The sequence below is a fragment of the Macaca fascicularis genome, chromosome 13 (genome assembly GCF_037993035.2).
Source record: "Macaca fascicularis isolate 582-1 chromosome 13, T2T-MFA8v1.1".
Taxonomy (NCBI): Eukaryota; Metazoa; Chordata; class Mammalia; order Primates; family Cercopithecidae; genus Macaca; species Macaca fascicularis.
In genome coordinates this window covers 93080162-93106886 of record NC_088387.1, presented here as the reverse complement: position 1 = coordinate 93106886, position 26725 = coordinate 93080162, and the positions used below count along the sequence as shown (strand labels likewise).

General features: G+C 39.1%; 1 protein-coding gene across 8 annotated transcripts in view; it reads left to right on the top strand.

The window, feature by feature from the left end:
* Nucleotides 1–828: 828 nt before the first annotated feature.
* CLIP4 (CAP-Gly domain containing linker protein family member 4) overlaps nucleotides 829–26725 on the top strand; it is a 68809-nt gene continuing 42912 nt past the window's right edge. For 2 of the 8 annotated variants that reach the window (XR_012422520.1, XM_065527232.1), the window contains exons 1-6: nucleotides 2085–2211; nucleotides 8139–8286; nucleotides 17858–17997; nucleotides 18909–19002; nucleotides 20396–20557; nucleotides 22296–22414. Coding sequence is in view for 6 of the 8 variants with exons in the window: in XM_065527232.1 (XP_065383304.1) it covers nucleotides 8154–8286; nucleotides 17858–17997; nucleotides 18909–19002; nucleotides 20396–20557; nucleotides 22296–22414 (648 nt within the window). In the remaining 2 variants the exon portion in view is untranslated. Of the gene's footprint in view, nucleotides 1137–1929; nucleotides 1979–2084; nucleotides 2212–2271; nucleotides 2495–8138; nucleotides 8287–17857; nucleotides 17998–18908; nucleotides 19003–20395; nucleotides 20558–22295; nucleotides 22415–26725 lie in introns of those variants that run through there. The other 6 variants (XR_012422519.1, XM_065527231.1, XM_065527234.1 and 3 more) reach the window with 5 other exon arrangements.

Here is a 26725-nt window from a genome sequence, read left to right as displayed (position 1 = left end):
ATAGGCCAAGTGCCTTTACAGTGGTCAGTGAGTAATGCCCCTTCTCCACACCGTGATGTTGACCAGTAAGTCGATCACCTCCTGACACTGTGGATTATTGCTACACTTTTCAGGAACTTTGTGTCTCCAGATATAATTGAATCTCAGCAGCTACAGTTGGTCCACATCCCCATGTGCCTTCCCACCCCAATGAATAGTTCAAGTTCCAAGTTCTGGCCGCGTATCATTGTCCAGTCTCACTCTTGTTAACTGGGCAATACCTGGTTCTAAAGCTTGTATGTCATGAGGTACTCTAGGAAGCATGACTCTAACGAGCACTTGCATTCTTGATGATGGTGTAAAGGAGTAACGTCAGATTTTTGAACAAAGGCCACTAAGTGAGTGGGAGACTCTGGTGGCTTGGTATCCTGGGAATTTGCCTATGTATTCCGGTGTTTGGGTGTAGCAGATAAAGCCAGTGGCCTGACTGGTTCTAACAGAGATCTTTATTATAGCTAATAACAACCCGGCCATGCCTTGTCACTGACTAATAGTGGTATTTCAGAGGGATAATTTAAATCACCAGTAAAAGTGAACTGTATACCTTTGGAAACTTCACCAATAGCTCCTCTGTTACACACAGATCTTTATGACTTTCTGAGGTTCAGTGACAATCGGCCTCATTTATAGGTGCTTGAAGCCAACCAAGGGCAGATTGCCTTTCTTCTTTTAACCAGCTAAAGAGATGGGTGGGTCAGACAAGAAGAGGGTATGATGAAAGCAGGGAAAGGGAGGCGGACTCTTCAGAGGGAGGAGGAAGTATCTGTGTTACACATTATCTCTGAGAGCACTCACAGATGCTGAGCCTGCAGAGACAGAGAAACTGGCAGCTGACCAGGCTTGGGGATGGTCACGTATTTAAATATTGTGGGTTTTAGTCAACAGTGTGCGCCACCCGATTCAACAATGTGATGTGACTGCTCCTAGCAACTATTTTGATATGGTGAATTTTTGTTAACACAAGCATAGGACCTAAGAAGAGGTGGCAGTCTCTTTCCTCTCCGCACTTGGCAGGCCACCCACTCATTCCTGATAATCACATTTAAGAGAGCTCTGGACAAGCTGGGATGCATCCAAGAGAATCCCTCAACATGCTGGTGAGTGGGATTGTGACCATGTCATATCAGGAGTAGCTTAAGGGATAGGTAATGCGTGTCTTGGATAAATTGGAGTCAGACTTAAGAATTCCCAAGGCAGAAACAAAATCCAGTGATGGGGAGATGCAGGGAGCTGGATTTTAGCTTCTAAGGTAGAAAGAAATTTTCCAAAAGGCTGATCAAAGATTAAATGACTGCCTTAAAAGGTAATGAGCTCCTTGTTACACCGCGAGGTGTTAAACCACCGCTTGGTGGGAAGACACTGTAAGGAGGGATTCAGGCAACTGGGAAGGGGGCTTTTCCCAGCCCATGGAATCAATGATTCTAACAGGAAAAGATGCTCTGGGGTGAGGTGAGCGCTTACCTCTGCTCTTGCAGAGACAATGACAGACGTTCGTTCAACATCTGTTCCTGCTAGGCACTGTGCGCACTGAACACAGAAGTACAGCCTCTATGAAGCAGCCGCTGTAGGCCTCAGAGACAGCTGATACGATGTAACTGTTGACTCCATGTTTCAAACCTCGGCCATGGTCTTACTAGGTCTCCTCATTAAGGGGACTTACTATGTATCCAGTAACGCTTTCTTGCTACCAGATGACAGACAGGCTGTCAGAGTTCACGACTTTAGGTGCACAGTTCACCCTGTCAGGTCCTTGGGAGACGGAGAAAGGGGGTCAGGAGAGAAGGTGGGTGAAGAGGCAGCAAAGCCGCAGGAGATATGAACTAAATTGCTCAACGTGGGTGTAGCATGGATTAGGCCTTTTACAGCAAGCCCTGCCAGCAGGGAACTGGTGGATATACTCTCGGCCACACTCAGCTGGACTCTGGGGAGCCCAAGACGGGTAAGACGCGGTCCCTGGCCCGAGCAGCTAGTGGGAGAGCCGCAGGGTGGAGACGTGAGGCCACGAGGCTGAGCGCTGTGAAGGCGGTGGGCACGCACGGCGTGCCGGGGCCGCCTGGCTTCGCAGCGGGGGAGGTAACACTGCGACACCCCGCAGACGCTGCTAGCCGGGGTCTCGGGCCCGCGTGCGCCGGATCTTCTGCCCGTTGGGGAGTGCGGGGGCGCGGGCGCGAGGTGAGCCAGCGCAGGCGCGCACTCCCTCCTCCGTCCCCACCGAGTTCCCGGCGCGTGCGCGGGGCCGAGGCCGAGGCCTGCGCGCCGCCCGGCCGCCTGCACTGCGCGCGCGCCCACCACGCGTGGGAGGCAGCGGGAGGGGCCCGGCGAGGTCCGGAGCGGCGCGGCGGGAGGCTCCGTGGGCAGCCACGGGAGACAGCGCCGGCGGGAGCGCGCCTCTCGGCCTTTCCTCCGCGCCCCCGCGTCCCCAGCCGGCCGCTCCGAGAGGACCCGGAGGAGGCAGGTGGGCCGGGGGCGCGCGGGGCCCCCCGGGCCGCGGGCAGGCAGGCGGCGGGGTCGGGGCCGGGGGTGGGCGGCCCCGGGAGGGTCTCGCAGAGGCGCTGGGGGCTGTGGAAGCCCCGTGGCCGCCTCCAGTGGGCACCGGTGTCACCGACCGCGGGGAGGCCTTCTCGGGGCGGTGCGGCCCACCCGGCGGGGATGGGGGCTCCTCGTGGCGGTCGCTGACTGATGGCCCAACTTTAGGATGAGGGGCGTGTGGTGTGCGGGACCCGGCGGCGGACCTGGGCTCTGGCCCACGACCCCGCGGCCGCCCTAGTAGTCCCCGCACGCGCAGTGGCTTTCCAACGCGGCCTCTTCCCATTTCTCACTTGACTCCCCTTGCACATTAAATTGTCGAGAAATCTTTGGGCCTTGGGTCTTCAAAGTTAAACCAAATGGCTGTCCTTGCAGTCCTTGGCTACCTGAGGTCCCTTAATTCTGAACCAGCCGCACCTGGGAGGGGAAGTTGGAAGGAGCGCTGGAGCTGAGCCCGCATCCTTAAGGATTCCGTTCACGGCTTATGATGGTAGCGCTTTGAATTAGATGTCAGGCTGTTCACGTCATCCAGACGCTGGTTTTCAGCTCTGTTCTGAGACAGTGTTTTGATATAGATCAGAGGATGATGTTCTTACGGAACAGTAACTTGCTGTGTGTTCTGAGATACTAGACTGTGTTCATATTGTAGCACCGTCATCGTGTAAAACGGCACCTTTGAAAGATTTCAGTAAACACCGTCCTCCTTAGGAACATCCGCCAGCACTTAAATTGTACTTCACTTTCACTTTGACGTTTGTTGTTTGTGAATCTTGTGCACAATTTAAAGTGAGTCGTCTAAACAGCACAGGATCGGGTGGTGCGGGGCATGGAGCAACTAGGGAGGAAAGCAGAGACTTGAACCTGGTGGAGTCTAGTTGGTCTGCGTTTTTGTGTTGGAGAACCATCCTGGTTCCAGCTTATTTTGTTATCGTAAATATGATGCATTTTTAAAATGCTTTCATCTGATACGGACTATCTGGACTGTAAGATTGAGTCTTGCTATGCATGGAATGTGTTTACTTCTGTTTTGTAGAAGATTTAGCCCATGGTATACTATTTGTAGGATTCATTTCAGACATTTTGTGTTTACCACATGCAGTCCCACCGGAAAGGGCTTTTAAAAAAGTGACCTGTGTTGTCTTTTATTGCTTATGACAACTCCAATTTTGGCACGTATTTGAAACTAGTGATCTTTATATAAAACCGACTTCACTCTTTCTCCCTGTTCAAACCTACAAACTCTGGTTACTTTTAGGTTTACTGCTCCTTTGTTAATTATTTATAATGAACTATGGAGCTATGGGCTTGCTTTAGTGTGTTAACCATTATTTGTGTCTTGTTTCAGGCATTTGCATATTGTTTTCTCTTCTGGAGAGTGATCTGCACTGTTTTCCTTCAGTGCTGTTTAGAAGAGCTTTAGGAAACCAGGAATATGTTCTTTTTGCATTGCCCAATATGGTAGCACTAGCCACACATAGCTTTTGAGCGCTTGAATGGGGCTAGAGCAGTGGAAGAACTGAAATTTTAATTTTTAAAAATTTTCTTTTCCTTTTTTCTCTCTCTCTTTTTTTTTTTTTTTTTTTTTTTTGGAGACAGAGTCTCGCTCTGTTGCCCAGGCTGGAGTGCAGTGGCCTGATCTCGGCTCACTGCAGCCTCTGCCTCCCAGGTTCAAGCAATTCTCCTGCCTGAGTCTCCCAATCTGCTGGGATTACAGGCACCTGCCACCACACCCTGTTAATTTTTGCTGTGGGGTTTCACCATATTGGCCAGGGTGGTCTCAAACTCCTGACCTGAGGTGATCTGCCCGTCTTGGCCTCCCAAAGTGTTGGGATTACAGGCATGAGCCACTGCACCTGGCCAGTTTTTAAATTAATTTAAATAGTCACATGTGGCTAGTAGTTAGCTGGTCAGACGCTACAGCTTTAACTTATTAGTCTCCAGGAAGCCTTCATTGATCCTCTTAAATCTGTGCTCTCATAGGACTCGGCTCTCCTTGGTCATAGCACTTACTACTTTCAGCTTTCTGGTAGGAATCAGCACTAGGCTGTAATCTACATGAAGGCAAGGACAGATCTGGTTTCCTTACCGTTTCATAGCTTAGAACTTAGTAAGAAAAACTGAATAAATATTTGTTGAATGCATAAATAGCTTTTTCAGGGCAAGTATTTCAATTTTGAATTATCTCTAGGGCCAGCTAAGTGTCCAATACTGTAAATACCTGTTTAGTAGATTGTACAGATGTTATGTAGGTAGCAAATAAAAAGATCATGGGAGTTATGCTTTAAATACTTACGTGGTGAGATTGGAATCTCAGGAGAATGATGACTCATAACAAAGTATTATAGGAAATTGAATGAAAGGGCCTCATGCTTCCAGCTAATGTAGACACAGCTTCGGTCTCCTATTAGTTGAACAACTCAAGGATGTTCTTGAACCATATCTCAAATCTGAAGTCTCCTGGCTTCAGTAAGGTTCTTTCATGGGGTCCAGACAGTCCTGAACCAGCCTGAAGATGCTAGTGGACATCCCCATTTATTACTGCTGTGTGTTAAAGCATGGACCAAGGAATCTTGGAAAAAAAAAATCACAAGGTGTTTGAGCTGCTAGCTTTTGCTAACAGCTAACTTGGAGTGATGAGTAGGATGAAATTCCTGTAGAAATCAGAGTTTGGGGAATTTGATTCTAGCTATTGTTAGTATCAGAGGCACCTGTTTTGTAGACAGTTGATTAGGGCCAATTTTTTTTTTTTTTGAGACAGAGTTTTGCTCTTCTTGCCCAGGCTGAACTGCAGTGGCGCGATCTTGGCTTACTGCAATCTCCACCTCCCGGGTTTTCAAGCGATTCTCCTGCCTCAGCCTCCTGAGTATGGGATTACAGGTGCCCACCACCATGCTAATTTTTTTGTATTTTTAGTAGAGATGGGATTTTTGCCATGTTGGTCAGGCTGGTCTCGAACTCCTGACCTTGGGTGATCCACCTGCCCTGGCCTCCCAAAGTGCTGGGATTACAGGTGTGAGCTACCGTGCCTGGCAGGGCCAAATTTTTTTTTTTTTTTTTGGGCTTACTTTATAATCAGTTATCACCAGTTAACCATAGTTGGATTTGGAATGGAAGTATGTACTCAGTCCAGATCAGTATACTTCGACATTTGACCAAGAGTCCAAGTGTCATAGGTCTTCAGATCCAGGAATTGCTTTTAGGAAATGAATCTGAGACTATAGGAAGTTTATAGGGATACATAGTTTCCTTTGGTAGGACAAAAGGTAGAATGTTAAGTTTTTCATGAAGATAAGGAAATGTAACTAGGGAAAAATGCAACAAAGACAAAATACAAAGAATGTTCACTGCATTGGTCAGGTAATATTGTAGCTTCTCTGGACTTGAAGTATCTAATATGTAAAAGAATGAAGCTGGTTACATCTGATTGCATGAATGTTCTTTCCACTTTGAATCTAAGCTTTGAATATTAAAAATGTGTAACACACTATTCTAGCCCCTTTGGTAACTGATAGTTGTGTAAGATACAGTTCGTATCTTTGAGGATCTCAACAGTTTACAAGGAAATGAAAGGTGCTCTGGGGATCACTTAAAACATTTTTTTTTTGAATGAGAAACTCCACCCTTTGAAAGGGAAGTCATGTGGTGACTCCTCTTAACCAACTCAGATATCCACTGAGTCACTTTGCTGAAGAATTAAGAGTATAAAAACATGTCTGAGTCCCAAACCGTAATTATAGTCAGATTAATTTTCCTAAAACAGCTTTAATCATGCTATTCTCTTTTAAAAAAAATCAGTTGTTTCCCAGTGCTCATGAAAGTAAGTAGTTTGGTCTGTGATTAGGCATTTGCTCCTCAGTATAGCCCTAAAAAGCCCTTACAGCGTCACCTCTGACTGTTTTCCTAGCCATGTCGCAAGTTCCAGCTCTACTGTTCCTTTAATGGGATCCCCTTTTACATTTATACCTATTCATCATTCCAGACTCATCGCAGATGATACCTTCTTCACCATTTATGATTCTTAGAAGCTCCCACTGCAAATGTTCCTGGTACTTATGTGATGGAGCAGATCCCATTCTGCCTCATAATCTATGGTTATTAGTGGTATTTTATTCACCTTAATAGATTGTAAGCTATCTAACAAGCACGGACCATCTGTTAACTCATTTTCATATTCACTGAAACATCTAGAATAGTGCCCTGTATGTAGTGGTTCCTTAATAAATACTTACTACTGTTTGGAATTGATAGCATTTGAGGAAGATCACCATTGCTATATAACACTAATTCCATGAACTTGTCATTTTCCTATTTATGTGGCAAGGTTAATGTCAAAATGCTTCTGAGTATTCGGTGGTAAGTAATTTTAGCATCCAAGAAAATGTGAATATCTTAAAATAGTGACAACTAGATTAGGTTACCTAAGATCTATGTCCATATAAGCATACGATTTTTGAGGAAAAAGTAAGCCTCCTACTTTTTACCAGTTCCTGCCAGTATTAAGAAAACATGAATCAAGTTGGGAAGACAACAGTGAGCTCAATGAAATGACTTTTATTGTACTGGGGCACTGATGGTAAGGATAGTTATGTTAGACACAGGGTTGGTTAAGTAGAACAGAGCACACATTAAGTAATAGCTAGTATGGTGTTATCTATTACCAGATCAAGCTATCGATTGCCTATTTTTATTCTGTGCTTTTTACTGAAACAATCTAAACTCATTTTTAATTTAGTTTTATATTTTTTTGCTTACATTTTAAAAACAGGGATTCATGATACTTCAGATTGTAAAGATCTGATACAAAAGAAACTGGAAGGCTTTTAGTTTCATAAGTTTGGTTTTATTAGCAGTTTCTCTGCTTTCTACATCATTTCTGAGATGTAGGCTAGGGTGTAGTACAAAGTCTAATTTAGAACGAATTTATTCTAAGCATTCATGTTGTCTGGGAAAAAGAGGTAATATAAGCCCCGTGCTTTAAAAGACATGGCTTCCGTCTTCAGCCAGGATAGAATTCACAGACCCTCGGACCTTGTTAAGTCAAACAATCTTAGTAAACTCTTAGATTTGTAAGAGTGACGTGATTAATTTTCAGTCAAGTTTTCTGGGATAGAAAATAATGGAAACATTTTAAGGTAGATTATTTTCATGTGATGAGCACATGGCATGAGCTATTGGATGACAAATGATGTGACTTGTGCCAGCATTGTGGGAAGTTCAAGATTCATCTACAAGGGTTAATATGCCCTTGTTTGTTACATGAGTAGGAAGATTTCACCCATTTAGATTAGCTCAGCATTTAAAAAGTGTTTTCACCTATTATAGCTTATTCCTCTTGAGCTTTGTCTAGAAAGATTACATGCGCTGCCGACTGTATAAGAGGCGGTGTGAAGAAATGTATGCCTTTTAACAACAGTTTTGCCAAAAGGAATTTTTTCCCTTTCGTAAAAGATCCTTGCTGAAAATGTCAGCAGATTTGACATCAAAGAACTTTTAGGCTTTTTGTGATTGAAGGCAGTCATTCTAGGTTGCATACAAATAAAGTAGAAACACTTTTTTCTTCTTTTTTATTATAGGTGGCTTTCTAGAAGATGACCATAGAGGACCTTCCAGATTTTCCATTAGAAGGAAATCCTTTGTTTGGAAGATACCCATTTATATTTTCTGCTTCTGATACCCCAGTTATCTTTTCCATTTCTGCAGCACCAATGCCTTCAGACTGTGGTATGTGAAGTAGCTGTGCTTATTTTCTGAGAACTGGTAACTTCTCTGTTATGCCTTTTTTGTACTCATAGTTTTTCTTAGAACCATTTTTGTGGTTCTCATAAAATTGCTAAAGTTTTCCTTTTTCAAAAATACAATTGCTTATTGCTTTTTCTGCTTCTTAAGCTAAATGCTTTATTTCTGCTGTCAGCATTTATATTATGTTAAAATGTTCATTTTAAGCATCATGATGGATTTAGAGGACTTTATTTTTAGAATGCAATGGTGCTTAGCCATCTAGCATTCTTCTGTTATTGATGTATTTATTTTGGTTAAATATACTGACGTGCTAAAAAATCCATGTACTTCGGCAAAGAGGGTAAGAGACCCTTCCCTGGAATGTGAAATGAGATTGGTTAACGTTTAAATTGGTCCATTTACATCTCCTCTGTAAAACGTTAATTTAGAAGCATTCCACTTTTCATCTATTTAGGCTTATTTCTCCAGAACCATAATAAAAGAGAACCAGGAGATAAATTTGATAGAATTGTTAAATTTCCAATTTAGAGTTTTTCAAGTAAAATGTTGGTTCACCATTTCAAATTGTCTTTGGAGGTAGAGATAATACAAATTTTAAATATTAGTAGATATAAAGTTATTGGATTGAGAATTTGTCCTTTTAGTCATACTCATTGTAGTATAGTAATTCCTCATCTCCAAGTATCTTTTGTTGTTGTTGTTGTTGTTGTTGTTGTATTCAGATTCTATCCCAGCTTACCTAGACCAGTTATCAGAAGTATCATATAAAACCTGTACCTTGATCCTGGGAGTTATTTGCAGGTTTTGCAATAATTGACTGGGCTTATTTTCAGATACAACAAAATCAGTTATGCAGGGGAAACTTTGAACCTTGTGCATTGTCCCTTATGTATGATACTTGTCTCACTCCATCTTGACTTCTAATTGTCTTATTTTCGTTCCTATATTGTAGCGCTTTGGGATGGAGAACAATCATACTTTATTTTTGTTTATCTCAAAAAGGCTAATATAGTCATTTGTTATTAGTTGCTCAATGATTGTTGAATAAATACATTGAATGAAAGGTGATAATGGATATTGACCCTTTGTGTAACTGAAATTAAACATTGAAACCCCATCTCTACTAAAAATACAAAAATTAGCCAGGCATGATGATGTGCACCTATAATGTCAGCTACTCAGGAGGCTGAGGCAGGAGAATCACTTGAACCAGGAGGCAGAGTTTGCAGTGTGCTGAGATCGCACCACTGCACTCCAGCCTGGGCCACAGAGTGAGACTTTGTCTCCAAAAAAAAAAAAAAAAAGCATTGTAATCTTAGAATTACAGGTTCATAGACTCTTATGAACCTTTCCCTACTCACCTTCCTGTGTAGAAATTGTATTTTCAGGATCTCTGTCAGATAACCATTTAACCTCTTGCGTGTCTTTAATAGTGGGAAACTAACAATATAGTCAATTTTATTGTTAAAAAGCTTTAGTTGTAATAAAACTGTGTTTGTATATTGACTCAGAATTGATCTCCCTGAAATTTTGGCCAATTCTAGTTTGATACATGGCACAAATTCTTTTATAGGATAGCCTTTAAGTATTTGCAAATAGTTTGAACATTTTAAGTTAGTCTGAACCTCCTTAGGCTACACATTTCTGGTTCTTTCACCAGTTTCTCATTGTCAGGATTTCTAGACCCTTTTCTTCGTAATTGCTTTGTTGGTACACTGTGGTCAGCGTCCTCTTGAAAAGCAGCATACATAATTGCATTTATTGAGCAAGTATTTATTGAAGGCCTCTTGTGTGCTAGGGACTGTCCTGGATGCTGGAAGTATCAGTGACCAAGACAGCTCTTCTAGTAGGGAACACAGTAAACAAACAAATGAATAGACAAAGCACAAATAGGTCATAATGAATTCTGTGGAAGAAAGAAACAGGGTGCTGTGATAGAGAACAATGGGGCCAAGGCAGCTGCTTTAGATGGGGTGGTCATTCGGAGAATCAGAAGAGGCTGGCTGTGAGAAGAGCCTGGAAAGAAGTGTTCCAGGAAAAAAAAACAGAAAAGTAAAGGCACAGTGTTGGGGGAAGATCTTGGTGTATCCTAAGAATTAATGGAAGGCCTCTGTGGCTGAGAAGCAAAGTGATTAATGGCAGAGTGGAAGGAGACGGAATTGGAGAGTAAGGCACTGGCCTGGTCATGTGGGGTCATGTAGGCCCCCATAAGGAATTTTTATGTGATAACAACTAATGAGCGTAAAACCAAGAAACAAAAAGAAACCAGTCCACAGAAATCAGAGTTGAGACATGTGACACGGTGTTGACTCTCAAGGTGATTACCCTGTAAAACTATGTACTGTTCTTGCACAACCGTTTTTGGAATCTTTTGCCTTGAAATGCCTTCAGAATCAGTTTATGCAGAACACACATTATATACATTATAAATATCACAATACCTTATATTTTGCTTAAAAATTGAATTATCTGTTAAATTTAAATAATATAAAAAGTCTCATTTACCCATGTAGTTACTGTTTCTAGTGCTCTTCATTCCTTTGTGTAGGTCCAGATTTCCATCTGGTACCATTTCCTTCTGCCTGAGGCACTTCCTTTAATGTTTCTTACGGTGCTGGTCTGCCAGTAATGAATTCTTTCAGCTGTTTTATGTCTGAAAACATCTTATTTACCTTCTTTTTTTGGAAAATATGTTTGCTGGGTTTAGAATTATAGGTTGGTAGTTTTCTTTCAGTACTTGAAAAATCTTGCTCTGCTGTCTTCCCATTTGCATTGTTTCTGCTGTCATTTTTGTTTCTCTAGATGTAACATGTCTTTTTTTTTGGCTGCTTTAAAGAGTTTCTCTTTATTTTGAGCAATTTTACTATTATGCGATTAGGTATATTATTTTCTGTGTGTTCTTGTTCTTGGGGTTGGTTGAACTGCTTGTATCTGTGGGTTTCAGTTTCCATTAAGTTTGGGAAATCATTAAAAAAAACTTTTTTCTGCTTCTCTCCCTTTTCAGATACTGTAATTGCATGTTTGTTATAGACTGCTTGAAGTCCCACAACTCACTGATTTTTTTAATATTTAAACTTTTTTTCTCTTTATTTTGGTTAGTTTCTATTACTATATCTTCAAGTTCATTAATCTTTCCTTCTGCAGTGTCTAATTAGCTGCTGATTTTATCCAGTGCAGTTTTCATTTCAGATGAAGTTTTCATCTCTAAAGTTTACTTTGGCTTTTTTTTTTATGCCCAGGTCTCTTCTCCACCTTTGGACATTTGGAATAGAGTTATAATGACTGTTTTAATGTCCTTCTCTATGAATTATAATATCCGTATCAACTCTAGGTCTGTTTCATTATTCCCCTGATGATGGGTCATGTTTTCCTGTTTCTTTGCATGCCTGATAATCTTTGATTGGATGCCAGACATTGTGAATTTTACTTTGTTGGATGCTGGATATTTTTGTACTCATGTAAGTATTCTTGCACTTCGTTCCGGGATACAGTTTAGTTACTTGGAAATAGTTGGACCCTTTGAGGTCCTGCTTTTCTGATTTGTTAGGTGGGTCTGGAGCCATTCTTGGTCTGGAGCTAATTATTCCCTACTGCTGAAAATTCTACTCCAGGGGTCTCCAACCCCCTGGCTACAGACTGGTACTGGTCCCCCTGCCCTGGCCCCTGGTGCCAGAAAGGTTGGGGACTGCTGTTCTACTCAATGCTGTGTGAATTATGAGGATTCTTTTTCAGTCTTCCTGGTGAGAATAGGTACTAATCCCTGTAGTCATGGATGGTTCTTTCCCTTACCTCAAGTATTTCCTCACAAGCATATGATGAATAGTTGAGTAGGACCCTCTGCAGGTCTCCGGGGTTCTCTTGCAGTGCGTGCATCCGTCTCTGCTGTATTCTGCCCTGTGACCTCTGGCCACCTCAAGTTCCCCAGACTCTCAGCTCTGTCTCCTCAACTCAGGGAGTTTGCTGGGCTTTTTTTGGTCCCCCCCGCCCCACCCCTGAACTGTGCTCCTGGAGACTCCCTCAAGGCAGTTAGCTGGGGCATGTGTAGGACTTTTCTCGTTTGTATTCCATTCCTCAGGGACCACTGTCTTTCACTGTCTAATGTCCAGTGTCTTGAAAACCATTGTTCCCTTCCTCTGGTGTTTTGGTTGTTTCAGTGGGAAGGGCAAATTTGGCCCTCATTATTCCATCTTGACTTAAAGCAGACATCACCTCCATTTTCTACCCCCACCCCACTTTCTTTTGATTAAAGCTAATTTTTAGGCCAGGCATGGTGGCTCACACCTGTAATCCCCCCACTTTGGGAGGCCGAGGCGGGTGGATCACCTGAGGTTAGGAGTTCAAGACCAGCCTAACATGGTGAAACCCCATCTCTACTAAAAATATAAAAATTAGCCATGTGTGGTGGCGGGCGCCTGTGGTCCCAGCTACTTGGGAGGCTGAGGCAGGAGAATCGCTTGAACCAGGGAGGCAGAGGTTGCAGTGAGCTGAGATCACTGAGATCGGCCACTGCACTCCAGCCTGGGCGAAAGAGTGGACTCCATCCCCCCAAAAAATAGAAACATAAAACTTTTTTTTTTTAATCTCAAAAGCTTGCAACAAGATAAGAAATACTTTATTTTCCTGCATGGAAGTTGAAAATTCAAATGTAGTTAGATATGTTAATATTTTGCATTGTAGCTTAGAGGTTATGGTCTCATTCTGGCATTAATCCTGACTCAATCACTTTCCAGTTGTGTGATTTTGGGCAAATTGTTTATTTTCTCCCTTTGTTTCTTCTTTAAAATGGGAATAACAATAGTGCCTACTTCATGTGGTAGTTATGAGGATTAAATAAATTAATATACACAAAGTTCATAGAACAGTCCCTAGTATCTACAAGACACTTAATAAATCTAACTTATTGTTATTTAAATGAGCCATCTGGAGGGCAGCACGTTAAGAAGATTTCCAGATTTGCTCTTGGAGCATCTTGAGGTGTGAAATGAGGATGGCAGTTTCTGCTGACAGACTTCCCTGGTTTGCAGTTTGAATGTCTTGGTTGATGTCATCAGATGTTTTGGTGAATTCTCTGGGCGACCCCCACAGAAACAGGCACAAAAGTTCCTTACGTGAGCCATGGTGGCGATTTGTCTAAAGTTTACATCAAATCATCCAGTAGGGGTTGGGGAAAAGGACAGTTTTAATTGGAAATATTAGTTTGGAGAGTTGTAACCAGATATTGGAGGAAACTGGAGGAATTGAGGATCCAGTCCAGTTTGTAGGTGGATGACAACGCCCCAAAGACAATAAACAGGACTAGAATCTGATAATGGGTGTACTCTGAGTTTCCTGCGGAAACACAATTTTTCTCTCTACAGTTCCCCATTTCTACCAAAGATAATCACAGGCTAATTCGTTTGCAAATAAGTTTTGTCTCATTAAGCTGGCCTGATTATATACATAAGTGCAGCAAGAATAGTGAATATGTGCACATTCTGAAGTATGCCATTCCAGTCAGAGGTTTGGTAATATCTTAGGGGCTTTATTGGTTCTGTAAAGTCAATCTGAATTCTTTAAAACTGGTAATAAGGAATCTGAAATGAGACTTTAAAAAGCCTTTTCGGTCTAAGAAACCAAGCAGAGGCCTTGCCCAATTGTGTCCTGTTAGAGGGAAAACAAACTTTTATTGAACTTACGTAAATGCTTATATTGCCATGAAAAAATACTCCATAAGAGTGTCTGAATTTTGGAGGGGTTGGGGTAGGGAGAAAAGAATATGTTTACATTTTCTTTTTTTTTTTTTTTTTACAAAAAGTATTCCTCACCAAATTGCTGTAAGTTGTAGGTCTTAAGGGAAAAGAGAAAAGGTGTTCTTTAAATCTAGAAAACAAACATTAAAGAACCCGCAATATTTCAAAGACATAAAAATTATCACCCTCATCAGTTCATTCAGTTCCCTGTAATTCTTGTCCTGCTTGATTTTGGGTTAGCAGCCTCATGAATCCATTGGTTTGGTTTTCTATTACAGTTCTGGAAATTCTTACCCAGTCCAATGCTGTGATCTTAAAGTTATCAGAAACCTATACTTGTCAGAGTTTTTTCTGTAAATCTTCCTGCAATTTTGTATCACTGATGCTTACAAAAGCTTTCAGGAAAATATCAGAGTAAAAAATCACTGTCTGTAGATGGCAAAAGATTTAAAATGTCCATAGTTACAGATTTGATGAGAGTTCATTTTAATGCAGTTGACAAGGAAATTTGTTATTTGTTTTATAACATTTGAAGATAATAACTGGAATTATGACTGATAAAATTACACCAGAACATATCCAATTTCTAGGAATTTCATACAATTTCTAGAACACTTACATTAATAATATAGTCATACAAAAATAACATAAGGAAGGTTAAGCATCACCTTTGACAATGCTTCTCATGCAATGTAATATATCAAGCCTAGTTTCACATTTATTTGACAAGGCTTCCCATGCAAAGATGCTTAATTACTTTAATGTCTGTGTGTGTGTGTGTGTGTGTGTGTGTGTGTGTGTGTGTGTGTGTGTGTTTTAATAAGGAAACAGAACAAGATTTTCTAGGGGCCTCTGAAAAATCCCAGAATTAGTCTAAGGTCAGAGAAGACTTCATTCAGAATTTGAATTTTGGAAAGTTTATAAAAAATAACCCAAAAGATTCAAAACACTTGATTAAATAGATTACAGGTATTTAGTTATCCATTTAACCAAAGTGACAAAGATTTCAAAGGCAAATACAGAAAGCCATGTAGTTGTTTAAAAAAAAAAAAAACAAAAATACCAAAACCCCTTGACTTTTTGAGAGAGAAACTTAAAGACAACATGAAGCAATTATCTTGACAAAACACAGAATCTTTGTTTTCTAGGCAGACGATTCAAAAGTTAAAGAAAAACCTTTCACAGTCTCCCATCAAAAGCAGGCCCATACTCCAAGGAAGTTTAGTCATTTTTAACAGGAGCTCAAATGCTAGTTATGCCTTATTTTGATTTGAATGATAATAGATTCATTCAATTTTAGCCAGCTTAATCACACAAGATTCTCCTTCTCCCTCTTTCCAACTTCTTCTAGCCATTTTGTTTTTTCCTTTATTTTCTTTTTCAAAAAACATATCTTCATACCTCATATCTTTTCTTGACTGTCATGCTGGCATTCTGTAGGTTTAGAAATCTATGAATATACCATAATTTCTGGAAGCACATGTTTCCTTAAATTTTTCAGTGTAGCACAGGACATGTTTACTAACACACCCAGGTATCTTTAGTTTCTCTGTCCAAAAGTAGGTAACATTATGTTCAGCAATTAATGTTTCAGTATTTATCTTATGTGGACTTACATTGATTTAATTCACTTGTTTTGAACAATTATGCTTGGATTACTTAAGAAAATGTCATGAGACATTAAATCGCTAAGCATCATCTTGTTTTTCTTGCCGAGAAATTTTGTAACATGGAGATAGCAGAAGCTTATTTGTAATTCTCTAGTCTTGAACATGAGCTTATTCGACTAGTAAACCTACATAGAATCAAAGTTGTACATTTGCCTTATGTCTAATGCTGACAACTCTGAAGGCATATTGATTTTTTAAACTAAACCAACAATGTTTTTGTTTATTGAAAATCACCCGAGTCACATGAACTTAAAAAGCATTTGAATTAGTTCCTATTTTTCTGAGAGTTTTCAGGAATACTTAATTTATATAAATACTTGTTTTTACTTATGTCTATTGAACATACATAGCTATAAGATCTCTGTGTCTGTATGTTTGTGTGTACAGACAGACACAGATCTTATAGCTTTTATTTCCAAATTTTAGCTATGTGTCAGTTAAAATAATACAAAGCTTATTAGTTTATGAAAGAAGCTAGATCCAAATTGTACCTCTGAGAGATGGAACAAGTCAAGGTTACCTGCTCAGATGGCTACAGCTTTTTAGTGAAGCTTTTTTTTTTTTAATTTGAATGCTGTAGGGATGCTTTTAGAGAAGCTATTTTTGAGTCATTTTGTGTCCAGAAGCTTCTGCATACAAATCCAAGAATGCATTCCATTGTCTCTGAAAGGCTCAGGATACTCTTTCTTCAAGGGCACTCCCAAAGGCAGACTGACTATCTTATCTAAAATTAAACGTTCTCCGAAGTGGTCACTGAAATTGCAAATTATTCTTTGTAAAGTTCACCCATTTTTCCAAAAAGGCACAAGATTCTGATCCACAGTTGTTTCTGGACCCCATGTTTGCATTAGATTCTCTGAAAAGTCTTAACTATTAAGGATTCTTTTGTCAGCAGCTGCTCTGGAACACAGGAATCACGCGTTTCACCCTTCCCCCTTTTGAGCAGAATAGGGTGACTTCCTGAGAAGTTTCAGCAAAGGTTGCTCAGCATAATTGGAGAGTTCTACACAGAAGGAGGAGAGCTCAGATTCAAAAGAGACTTACTCTAGAACTCCATGGCCGGGTGAGAGAGCAGCCAGTGCCACGGCCGTGGGTACCAGCACCTAGTTACTCACTGGCTTTGGGGCTTTGCAGGGGTCTTCTTCTGATTCTGCTTCGGACACCAAAAACTGTCAAGAAAATCCAGGGTGCTTTTCTTAATATAAATATTAAGTGAGTAAAAAAACTGCAAACAGGGAGACTTTCCAAACCAAGGTAAGAGGCTTGTCTCATGAAGGTCATAGTAAGGTTTATAAAGCCTAGAAGAGGAAATTCATATAGCTTAATTCTCACTGGTTAGAATGAGTGGGTTAGTTTGGTCGTTGCTGATTTGCTACAACGTGCTGAGTCTTGCTGACCAAGCTTCATGTGCAGTTGAAGTAGGTGTTTTGGAGAATAGGTCCTTAGAGGTTTTCCTGAGCTGGATGTGGGACATTGGCTCAGAGGCCAAGGTTTGTCTTGGCTTCTATTTTGATTTTTGCCTAACAGGACCGTTTTGTTGTCTAAGATTATGAATGCTGTTTCAGTTTTAGTCTTTCTGATTCTCTTCTGATGGACTGCTGCTCTGCTTCTATACGTGTCTTTAGTTTGTTGCCTTTCATCTTTTAGTTATCCTCACTCTAAAAGTAAGAACCATGTGTACATAGTATAATTTTGGAAAATATATAAATGCAAAGAAGAAAGCAAAAACAAACCCCATGAGTCCCACTACTTATGCATGCTGTTACAATCTGAGCTTAATGGCAAGTTACCTCAGCAAGTAGAATAATAGAGGAAAGAAGATAGACTTTGGAGACAGACCTGGTTTTCTACCCCAGATTTGCCACTTACTAGCTGTGCAACGTTGAGCTGGTATTATTTAGTCTGAGCTTTGCTTTCCTCATGTGCAAAATGAGAATAATACCTGCTAGGTAAGGTGTTGGTGAGGATTTTTAAAGTGTTTAGTAAGTGCTCAGCAAATGTTCGTAATATTTTCCTTCTTTAGATACTTCTGCTTTTTTTTAGCATCTAAAATATTTGTATCATTTGAACCTTGGTTTTATTGTTTATTATTTTCAATATATTTATTTGAAACTTTTAGTAAATTTAATTCACATCTTTTTTTTTAAATTTCAGAATTTTCTTTCTTTGATCCTAATGATGCATCATGCCAGGAAATTCTTTTTGATCCCAAAACTTCAGTTTCAGAATTATTTGCCATTTTAAGACAATGGGTTCCTCAGGTCCAACAAAACATTGACATTATTGGAAATGAGGTAAGGAATTCTTACAGTTTAAGTTTTGTATTGTTAGGATTGTTAATGGTATAGATTTTTTCCCCATCTGAAAGGAAGATGATAATGAAGGAGAAACCCTTTAAATGTTCTGATATTTATTTGTATTCCCAGGATTTTCATGGGGCAGTGAGTTAATACTATATATTCTTCTGATTATTTCTTCATGCTCTGTCCTTCTGACATTTATAGACTCTTGGTGGGTGCAGGGAGGGGCATTTTTCGTATTTCCTTCTTTGTAAAAATTAATTTTGTAAACTTTTATGCATTTCATGAAGGGATTTAATTATCATCATGTTCTATTTACACTTTTGGGTGTTTTGGTAAAGATACAGGCTTGAATGTAGTCTTTAAGAATATTAGATTTTTTGAGGGAGGGTTCCTTGACCAGTATGTTGCTGTGTTGTAGGAAGAGTGCTTATACTTTTTTTTTTTTAGATATTATTAACTGAACACTTTAGTGGTGGCATAAAAATTATAATTCAAGGATTTTTTTAACTTCTAATCCATCTTGTTTCATATGCCTTTCTACTCCGTTTTATTTCTGAGATAGTTTAAAATTTCTTTATTGAGTATTACTATCTTTTCTACGGGTATCATTACACCCGTAGAAATAAAATTTTGCTCATTTTTAAGAGGAACATATTTGGAGTGCCAGATTACCCTTGGAATAATCTTCAAGAATTTCCTTCAGCCTGCTGACAAGTTCAGTTTTCATTCTTCTTGTTGAGTGCAGATTAAAAATTTACCCTTTAGAGATGCCGATACTGTCTATACACTTTACTGAGAAGTAATTCAGATTTGATAGACTAACTTGGTTCCTCAGCATTGGTTTGAAAGCAATAGGTACCTCAGTAGTTAGGTTGTAACCATATTTTCCTTGACTGCTTCAGATTCTTAAGAGAGGTTGCAATGTGAATGATAGAGATGGACTGACAGATATGACTCTTTTACATTATACCTGCAAATCTGGAGCTCATGGTATTGGTAAGTGTGTGGTAAATCTATCAATTGCTTATATCATCTGCATTTGTGCTTAGATAACCTATATTTATGCCCATATATTGTCCATGGGAAGGCACCCAGCTGCTGATGATAATATTGCCTGAAGAGTTGAGGATTCAGTTAGGTCCTTCCAAAAACCATATTCCCTTTTCTCAAGGAGGTCTTTATACCCTCCTGATACCTCCGAGCTTTTCTGGATCAGGCCTCATGCCTGATTGTGTATTAGATGAGAGTAACTGCTAACACCCTAAAATCTTTCTGAGGGTTTGTAACAAGGTTTGACAGTCCAAGGCCAGTCTTTACATACTGATTCCTAATCTCAAGACCCCAGTCTGGAGACCTAAGGTCTGTTCCTACATATGTAACATGTGCATATTTTCCAAAATTGTTACTCTCTTGTGCTTTGTCATTTTATAAACCTGCATCTCTTACCTAACTATATACTGTGATTGTCTCTCCTTGTTTCAATAGTCTGATGCAGTGGTGCTGAAACTTCTGGTGGTGACGGACTCCCTTTTTCCCCTCACAACCCATCGTGGACTGATACTTTCACGAAATAAAATAAAAATGAATTTATAATACAAAATAAAATAAAACCATAAAATATAAGCCCAAATATTTTTCAAAAGGCATGAAACTGGCCAGGCATGATGATTTACACCTGTAATCCCAACACTTTGGGAGGCCACGGCAGGAGGATTGCTTGAGGCCAGGAGTTTGAGACCAGCCTGGGCAACATAGTGAGACCTTGTCTCTACAAAAAATTAAATAATTAGCCAACTGTGGTGGTGCCTGCCTAGAGTTTCAGCTACTTGCGAGGCTGAGGCAGGAGGCTCGTGTAAGCCCAGTAGTTTAGGGTTGGCTTGGGCTGTGATTGCATCACTACACTCCAATCTGGGTGACAGAGCAAGACCCTGTCTTTAAAAAAGAAGAAAGAATAAAAGGCATAAGACTACATTTTATTTAACATAATGAGAAGACATATTAAACAGGGAAAAGCTATAAAAAGTACACACAGATTGCAATTTGGGACTGCCAGTGGTCCACAAAACATGTTTGGAGTAGCACTGATCTGCTATGTTGTTGTTGATGGCTTCATAGCATTCTATGTGTGTCTCTACCAATTTCTTATTACTTTTGGATTTTTTAGAATTAATAACAGTGCAGAGATGAGCATCTTTACAGCCATGGTATCCCATTTATCGCATCCCTGTGTATAATTATTTTCTTAGGATAAATTCTTGCAAGTGAAATTTTCGAGGTGTGTTTATACAGTGCACTGTTTGCTTTGGCTTTTTAAATGAGGCAATTGGTAGCCATCCATTGGAACTTAAAATTTGTACTAAAGGAAAGTAATTTGGAAAATCTTCTTTAGGTGATGTGGAAACAGCTGTAAAATTTGCAACTCAGCTTATTGACCTGGGAGCAGACATTAGTTTGCGGAGTCGCTGGACAAACATGAATGCTTTGCATTATGCTGCTTATTTTGATGTCCCAGAACTTATAAGAGTGATTTTGAAAACATCGAAACCAAAAGGCAAGTATTATAAGATCACTTTTAGATATTATTAACTGAACACTTTAGTGGTGGCATAAAAATTATAATTCAAGGATTTTTTTAACTTCTAATCCATCTTGTTTCATATGCCTTTCTACTCCGTTTTATTTCTGAGATAGTTTAAAATTTCTTTATTGAGTATTACTATCTTTTCTACAAAAGGATTAGTACAGAGATACAAAATGAAAGAGTGTTCTCTGGGTTTTCATATCTCTATAAGTTCTCCAGTATAACACGGATGTTTTATATAATTGATTCTACATGCTTTATGATTCTTTTGCCTTGCTTGGGTAGCCAGAAATAGAACAATAAGGTCTTCAGAGATTGGCATTGGAATAATAAATACTATTTATTTTAGATGGCATTTGGTTCTGAAATTATATAATTCAACTTAAGGGATAATATTTCCGTTTTTTCCCCCCTGTTTTGGTGGTGATATCCTGAAATTGAAGATCTGAATGTCTAAGTCACAGTCCTGGTATTTTGATTCTTCTTTCTGGTTCTCTTTGGGGCCAATTTTCTTTTCTTTATTTTTTAGAAAAATACGAGAGCAAGCAAATAGTATTAACATTAAATTAAAGAAAGTGTACAATATTTTCCCCATTGTAGGAACATGCTTTAGAGATTCAGTAAATTTCCCAGAATGTTCATTTCTAACCTCCAATCTGCATAATTGTCCATTTTTTTCTTTAAAATTCTACCTTTTCACTTTGTGAATGATGTTAGGAAGAAAGCCTCTGTCGACACTTCTGTGTTTTTAATAATTCAAGAGAGTGTGTCTTGAGTATATCTGGGTCATTTACAGTTGTAGGAAGGATATGTGGGTGTGGTGTCGTTTAGTTGAGGGTAGGATTTGCAGAACCAGAGGTATTATATTTAAACCCTTGTTATGGAAAATATTCAAGATGGGATTCCCAAATCTGGAGGATTTCCTGTATTTAAATATAACATATGATGCTATATTAAAAGTTATTAAAATGTCCTTAGAGTTGCAAGATTGCTTTTCTCATTATGAAATTCAAATTCATTTGCTCAGTAGAGTATTATGAATCAATTTATAGGTAAGCATTTCTATGCTTAATTAGACTTTAGCTGCTTTGAAAATTCTGCTTTGTTTTACCTACCAGGTATTGGCTGTTTTGTTTCTGTAAAGGGCCAGCTAGCAAATATTTTAGACTTTTTGGACCACATGGTCTCTGATGAAACTACTCAGTTCCATAGTTGTAGCATGGAAGTAGCCACAGAGGATATGTAAATGAGTGCATGTGCCTGTGTTCTAATAAAACTTTATAAAAACAGATGGGCTGGATTTGGCCTTTGGGTCATAGGTTGCTGACCCCTGACCTAAATTCTACTACTCTACCTCACTGTAGTTGTCATGGCAAATATGCCACAGACTTAATGGGAGATTGTGATAAGCTATTACTTTTACAAATATGAATTATTGCCATTAATTGTTTTAAAATGTGTTTTAGTTTGAAAATCCAGGATAATATCACTCCATCTTATAATGAATTTTATTGTACTAAGAAAATAATCAACTGTTTAACTAGATTGTAATATAAACATTTTGTTCTATTGTGAAATCATGCTTCTAGTGGGTTGATTTAAGTCTTATAAATGATAAAAGTCCCTCCTCCCAAAACCCTGTCTTCTTTTAAATTATAATAGCTAAGTTTAAAATTTTAGTTAATATACTTGTGATGTTTAATTGCAGATGTGGATGCCACTTGCAGCGATTTTAATTTTGGAACAGCTTTGCATATTGCAGCATACAACTTGTGTGCAGGTGCTGTGAAGTGCCTCTTGGAGCAGGGAGCAAATCCTGCATTTAGGGTAAGAGGTTAAATTAAAAGTGAAAAATATTAAAAGAATTAAGAAGTCTTATCCTACTTTCTGGTAAAGTGTTGGCTCTGAATGTTATTAATAGAAGAACTCTTACATGAGCAAGTAATTTATATCTTTGTTCCACATGTAAAGAGTGATGATGATCTTTATTGTAAATAAATTTAAGGCATGATGATAACTTTCCTTTTATATTGATAAGTCCCATTCAGGAAAGTAAAGTCTTCCTTTAAGTGTCATAATCTTTAAGTATCTTTCATTTAGGGGTTTGATGTATTTATGAAAGTTAGCTGTTAAGTACAAATACATATATTAAAGTTATATTTTTCTGTTAAGTCATATTCTAAATTTTTTTGGAAATAAAATTCATTTCAGAAAGTTAAATACCCATTTAAGGATGAAGTAAGCCTTTGAAAATGAAACATTTAAAGGAAAAGTGTATTTTTTTAATAGTAAAGTGTCACTAATTTACAGAGTTACACAGGATTGAATTTCATAGTCTTCAGATCCTTTTTTTTTTTTCTCCAGAAAGTGGCTCTCAGTTTTCACTTTCTTTATATTGATAACAATAACTCGCTGTGGCAGGTATTCTTAATCGTGTTATACTTTCCCTTGAAGGGGTGGGTGTGAACGGCGGATAGAGTGCAGTATTTGAAAACACCTGTCTTCCCTTTCCTATTTTTCCCATTTTCCCTACTTCTTTGCCAGTTTTCTTTCTGTTTAACCGCCTTGATTACCCCCCAACTTTTAATTTCTTCCCTTCCTCCCTCCCTCCCTTCTGACTCTATTGGTTATTGGGCACTGGGAGAATACTACAGTAGTGTAGATAAAGCCCTTGCCCTCAAAAAGAATGTATTGCAGAGGGGAGGTGGGACAAGGAAGCAATCAGTTTTACTGTAGTGTGCGAATTCAGTGCGACACGATGGGGCGGGGGTGGCAGAGGGCCATGGGTCATCTTACCAAGGCTTCAACAGGGGGTGACATCTAAATCAAGTGCTTACATAGGCAAGAATTAACCAGGTACTGGAGGGAGGTGAGGAAGGCATTTTAGGCAGAGAGAGTAGCATGCAAGAAACCTAGAGGTGATCATTCAGTCCAGCTGGAATGTGAAGGGGATGCGTTTGCTTTTGTTGGTACAGCTGTTGACAAAGCCCCATTAGTGGGGATGATGTTCTGAATTTGTTAGGATGCCATGAGATATGTTATTGAGCTAAATTACCAATTTAGGCCAGAAACAGATGAATAGGTTGCCATATTTTGAAAATACTTAAAAAACAGTGGTAAACTTGTGGGTCAGCAGTAGCCCTCAGACCATAGTGTGATAGCCACCATCTTCATTTTTAATTTTTATTTTAAATATTAGATTCAGGGAGTATATGTACAGGTTTGTGAAATAGGTTATATTGCCTGGTGCTGAGGTTTGGGCTTCTGTTGATGCTGTTACCCAAACAGTGAACATAGTACCCAATTGGTAGTTTTTTAACCCTTGCCCTAGCCCTTCCCCATCTCCTTCCCTCCCACACTCCCTCCCGTCTTTAGGGGTCCCAGTGTCTGTTGTTCCTATCTTTATGTCTGTGTGTATCCAGTGTTCAGCTCCCACTAATAAGTGAGAACACGCATTATTTGATTTTCTGTTTCTGCATTAATTTTTTTAGGATAATGGCCTCCAGTTGCATCCTTGTTGTTGCAAAGGGCACGGTTTCATTTTTTAAATGACTATGTAGTATGCTGTATTTGTACCACATTTTCTTTATCCAGTCCACTATTGATGAGCACCGAGGTTGATTCCATGTCTTTGCTGTTATGAATCATGCTGTGAAAAACTTATGAGTGCAGTGTCTTTTTGCTGAAATAATTTATTTTCCTTTGGGTGTGTACCCAGTAGTGGGATCTAGGTCAAATGGTAATTCTGTTTTTAGTTTTTTGAGAAATCTCCAGTTTGCTTTCCACAGGGGCTGAACCAATTTACACTTCCACTAATAGTGTATAAATGTTCCTTTTCTCCATAACCTCACCAACATGTTATTTTGTGACATTTTAATGATGGCCATTCTGACTGGTATGAGATAGTCTCTCATTGTGGTGTTGATTAGCATTTCTCTGATGATTAGTGATGTTGAGCATTTTTTATATTTGTTGGTTGCTTGTATGTCTTCTTTTGAGAAGTGTCTGTTCATGTTCTTTGCCACTTTTTAATAGGATTTTTTCTTCTTTTTGATTTGTTTACATTCCTTATAGATTCTGGATATTAATCTTTTGTTGGATGCATAGTTTGTATTTTTACCTGTTCTGTAGGTTGTCTGTTTACTCTATTGATAGTTTCTTTTGCTGTGCAGAAGCTCTAGTTTAATGAGGTCCTGTTTGACAATTTTTATTTTTGTTGCCTTTGCTTTTGAGGACTTAGTCGCAAATTCTTTGCCTAAGCCAATGCCTGGAAGAGTATTTCCTAGATTTTTGTCTAGGATTTTTGTAGTTTGATTTCTTATATTTAAGTTTTTAAAATCCATCTTGAGTTAATTTTTGTATGTAGTGAGTAGTGGGGGCCCAGTTTCATGCATATGGTTAGCTAGTTTTCCCAGCACCATTTATGAGTAGAGTGTCCTTTCCCTCGTGTTTATTTTTGTTACCTTTGTCAAAGAGCAGTTGGTTGGTTGTAAGTGTATGGCTTTATTTCAGGGGTCTCTAGTCTATTTCATTGGTCTATATGTCTATTTTTGTAGCAATATCATGCTGTTTTGATTACTGTAGTCTTGTATAATTTTAAGTCAGGTAATGTGATACCTCTGGCTTTTGTTCTTTCTGCTTAGGATTGCTTTGGCTATTTGGGCTCCTTTTTTGGCTCCGTGTGAATTTTTTAGAACAGTTTTTTCTTATCCTGTGAAAACCGATGTTGGAAATTTGATAGGAAGAGTGTTGAATCTGTCAATTGCTCTGGGCAATGTGGACGTTTTAGTGATACTGATTCTTCCAGTCCGTGAGCGTGTAGTGTTTTTCCATTTGTTTGTGTTGTCTGTGATTTCTCTCAGCAACGTTTTATAGTTATTGTAGAGCTCTTCCATCCCCTTGGTTGGATGTATTCCTTGGTATTTTTATTATTATTTTGTGGCTATTGTAAATGGAATTGTGTTCTTGATTTTGTTCTCAGCCTGTTATTGGTGTATAGAAATGCTACTGATTTTCGTATATTGATTTTGTGTCCTGACACTTTACTAAAGTTGTTTATCAGGTCTAGGAGGTTTTTTTGGCAGAACCTTTAGAATTTTCTACATATAGAACCATATTGTTGATGAAGGGAGATAATTTGACTTCCTCTTTTCCTATTTGAATGCCTTTTATTTCTTTCTCTTGCCTAATTACTCTGGTTAGGACTTCAGTACTGCGTTGAATAGGCGTAGTGAGAGTGGACATTCTTGTCTTGTTCTCAGGAGGAATGTTTCCAACTTGCCCATTCAGTATGATGCTGGCTGTGGGTTTGTCATAGATGGCTCTTATTATTTCGAGGTATGTTCCTTCGATGCCTAATTTGTTGAAGGTTTTTTGTCTTGAAGTGGTGTTGGAATTTATCAATGGCTTTTTCTGTGTCCGTTGAGATGATCATACAGTTTTTAATTTTGTTACGTGGTGAATCACATTTATTGACTTGCATATGTTGAACCTCCTTGCATGAATTGATCATGGTGAATTCTCTTTTTGGTATGCTGCTGAATTTGGTTTGCTAGTAACTTGAGGATTTCTGTGTCTGTGTTTACCAGGGATGTTGGTCTGTAGTTTTCTTTTTTGTTGTGTCTTTGCCAGATTTTGGTATCAAGATGTTACTGCTTTCATAGAATGAATTTGGGAGAAATCCCTCTTCCTTGGTTTTTTCATAGCGTTTTGGTAGTATTGTTAACCAGCTCCTCCTCATATGTTTGGTAGAATTTGGCTGTGAATCCATTTGGGCTTTTTCTGGATGGTAGGTTTTTTATTACTGATTCAATTTTGTAAGTCATTATTGGTATGTTCAGGGTTTCACTTTCTTCCTGGTTCTTGGAAGGTTGTGTGTTTCTAGGAATTTAGATTCCTAGATTTTCTAGATTTCCTTTAGATTTTCTAGTTTGTATGAATAGAGGTATTCACATTAGTTGCTGAGGATCTTTTGCATTTCTGTGGGATTGTTGTAATGTCATATTTATAATTGCCAGTTGTGCTTATTTGGATCTTCTCTTTCTTTTTCTTTGTTAACCTAGCTAGCAGTCTATCAATCTTCAGTGTTTCAAAGAACCACCTTTTCATTTTGCTGATCCTTTGAATGCCTTTTTTGGT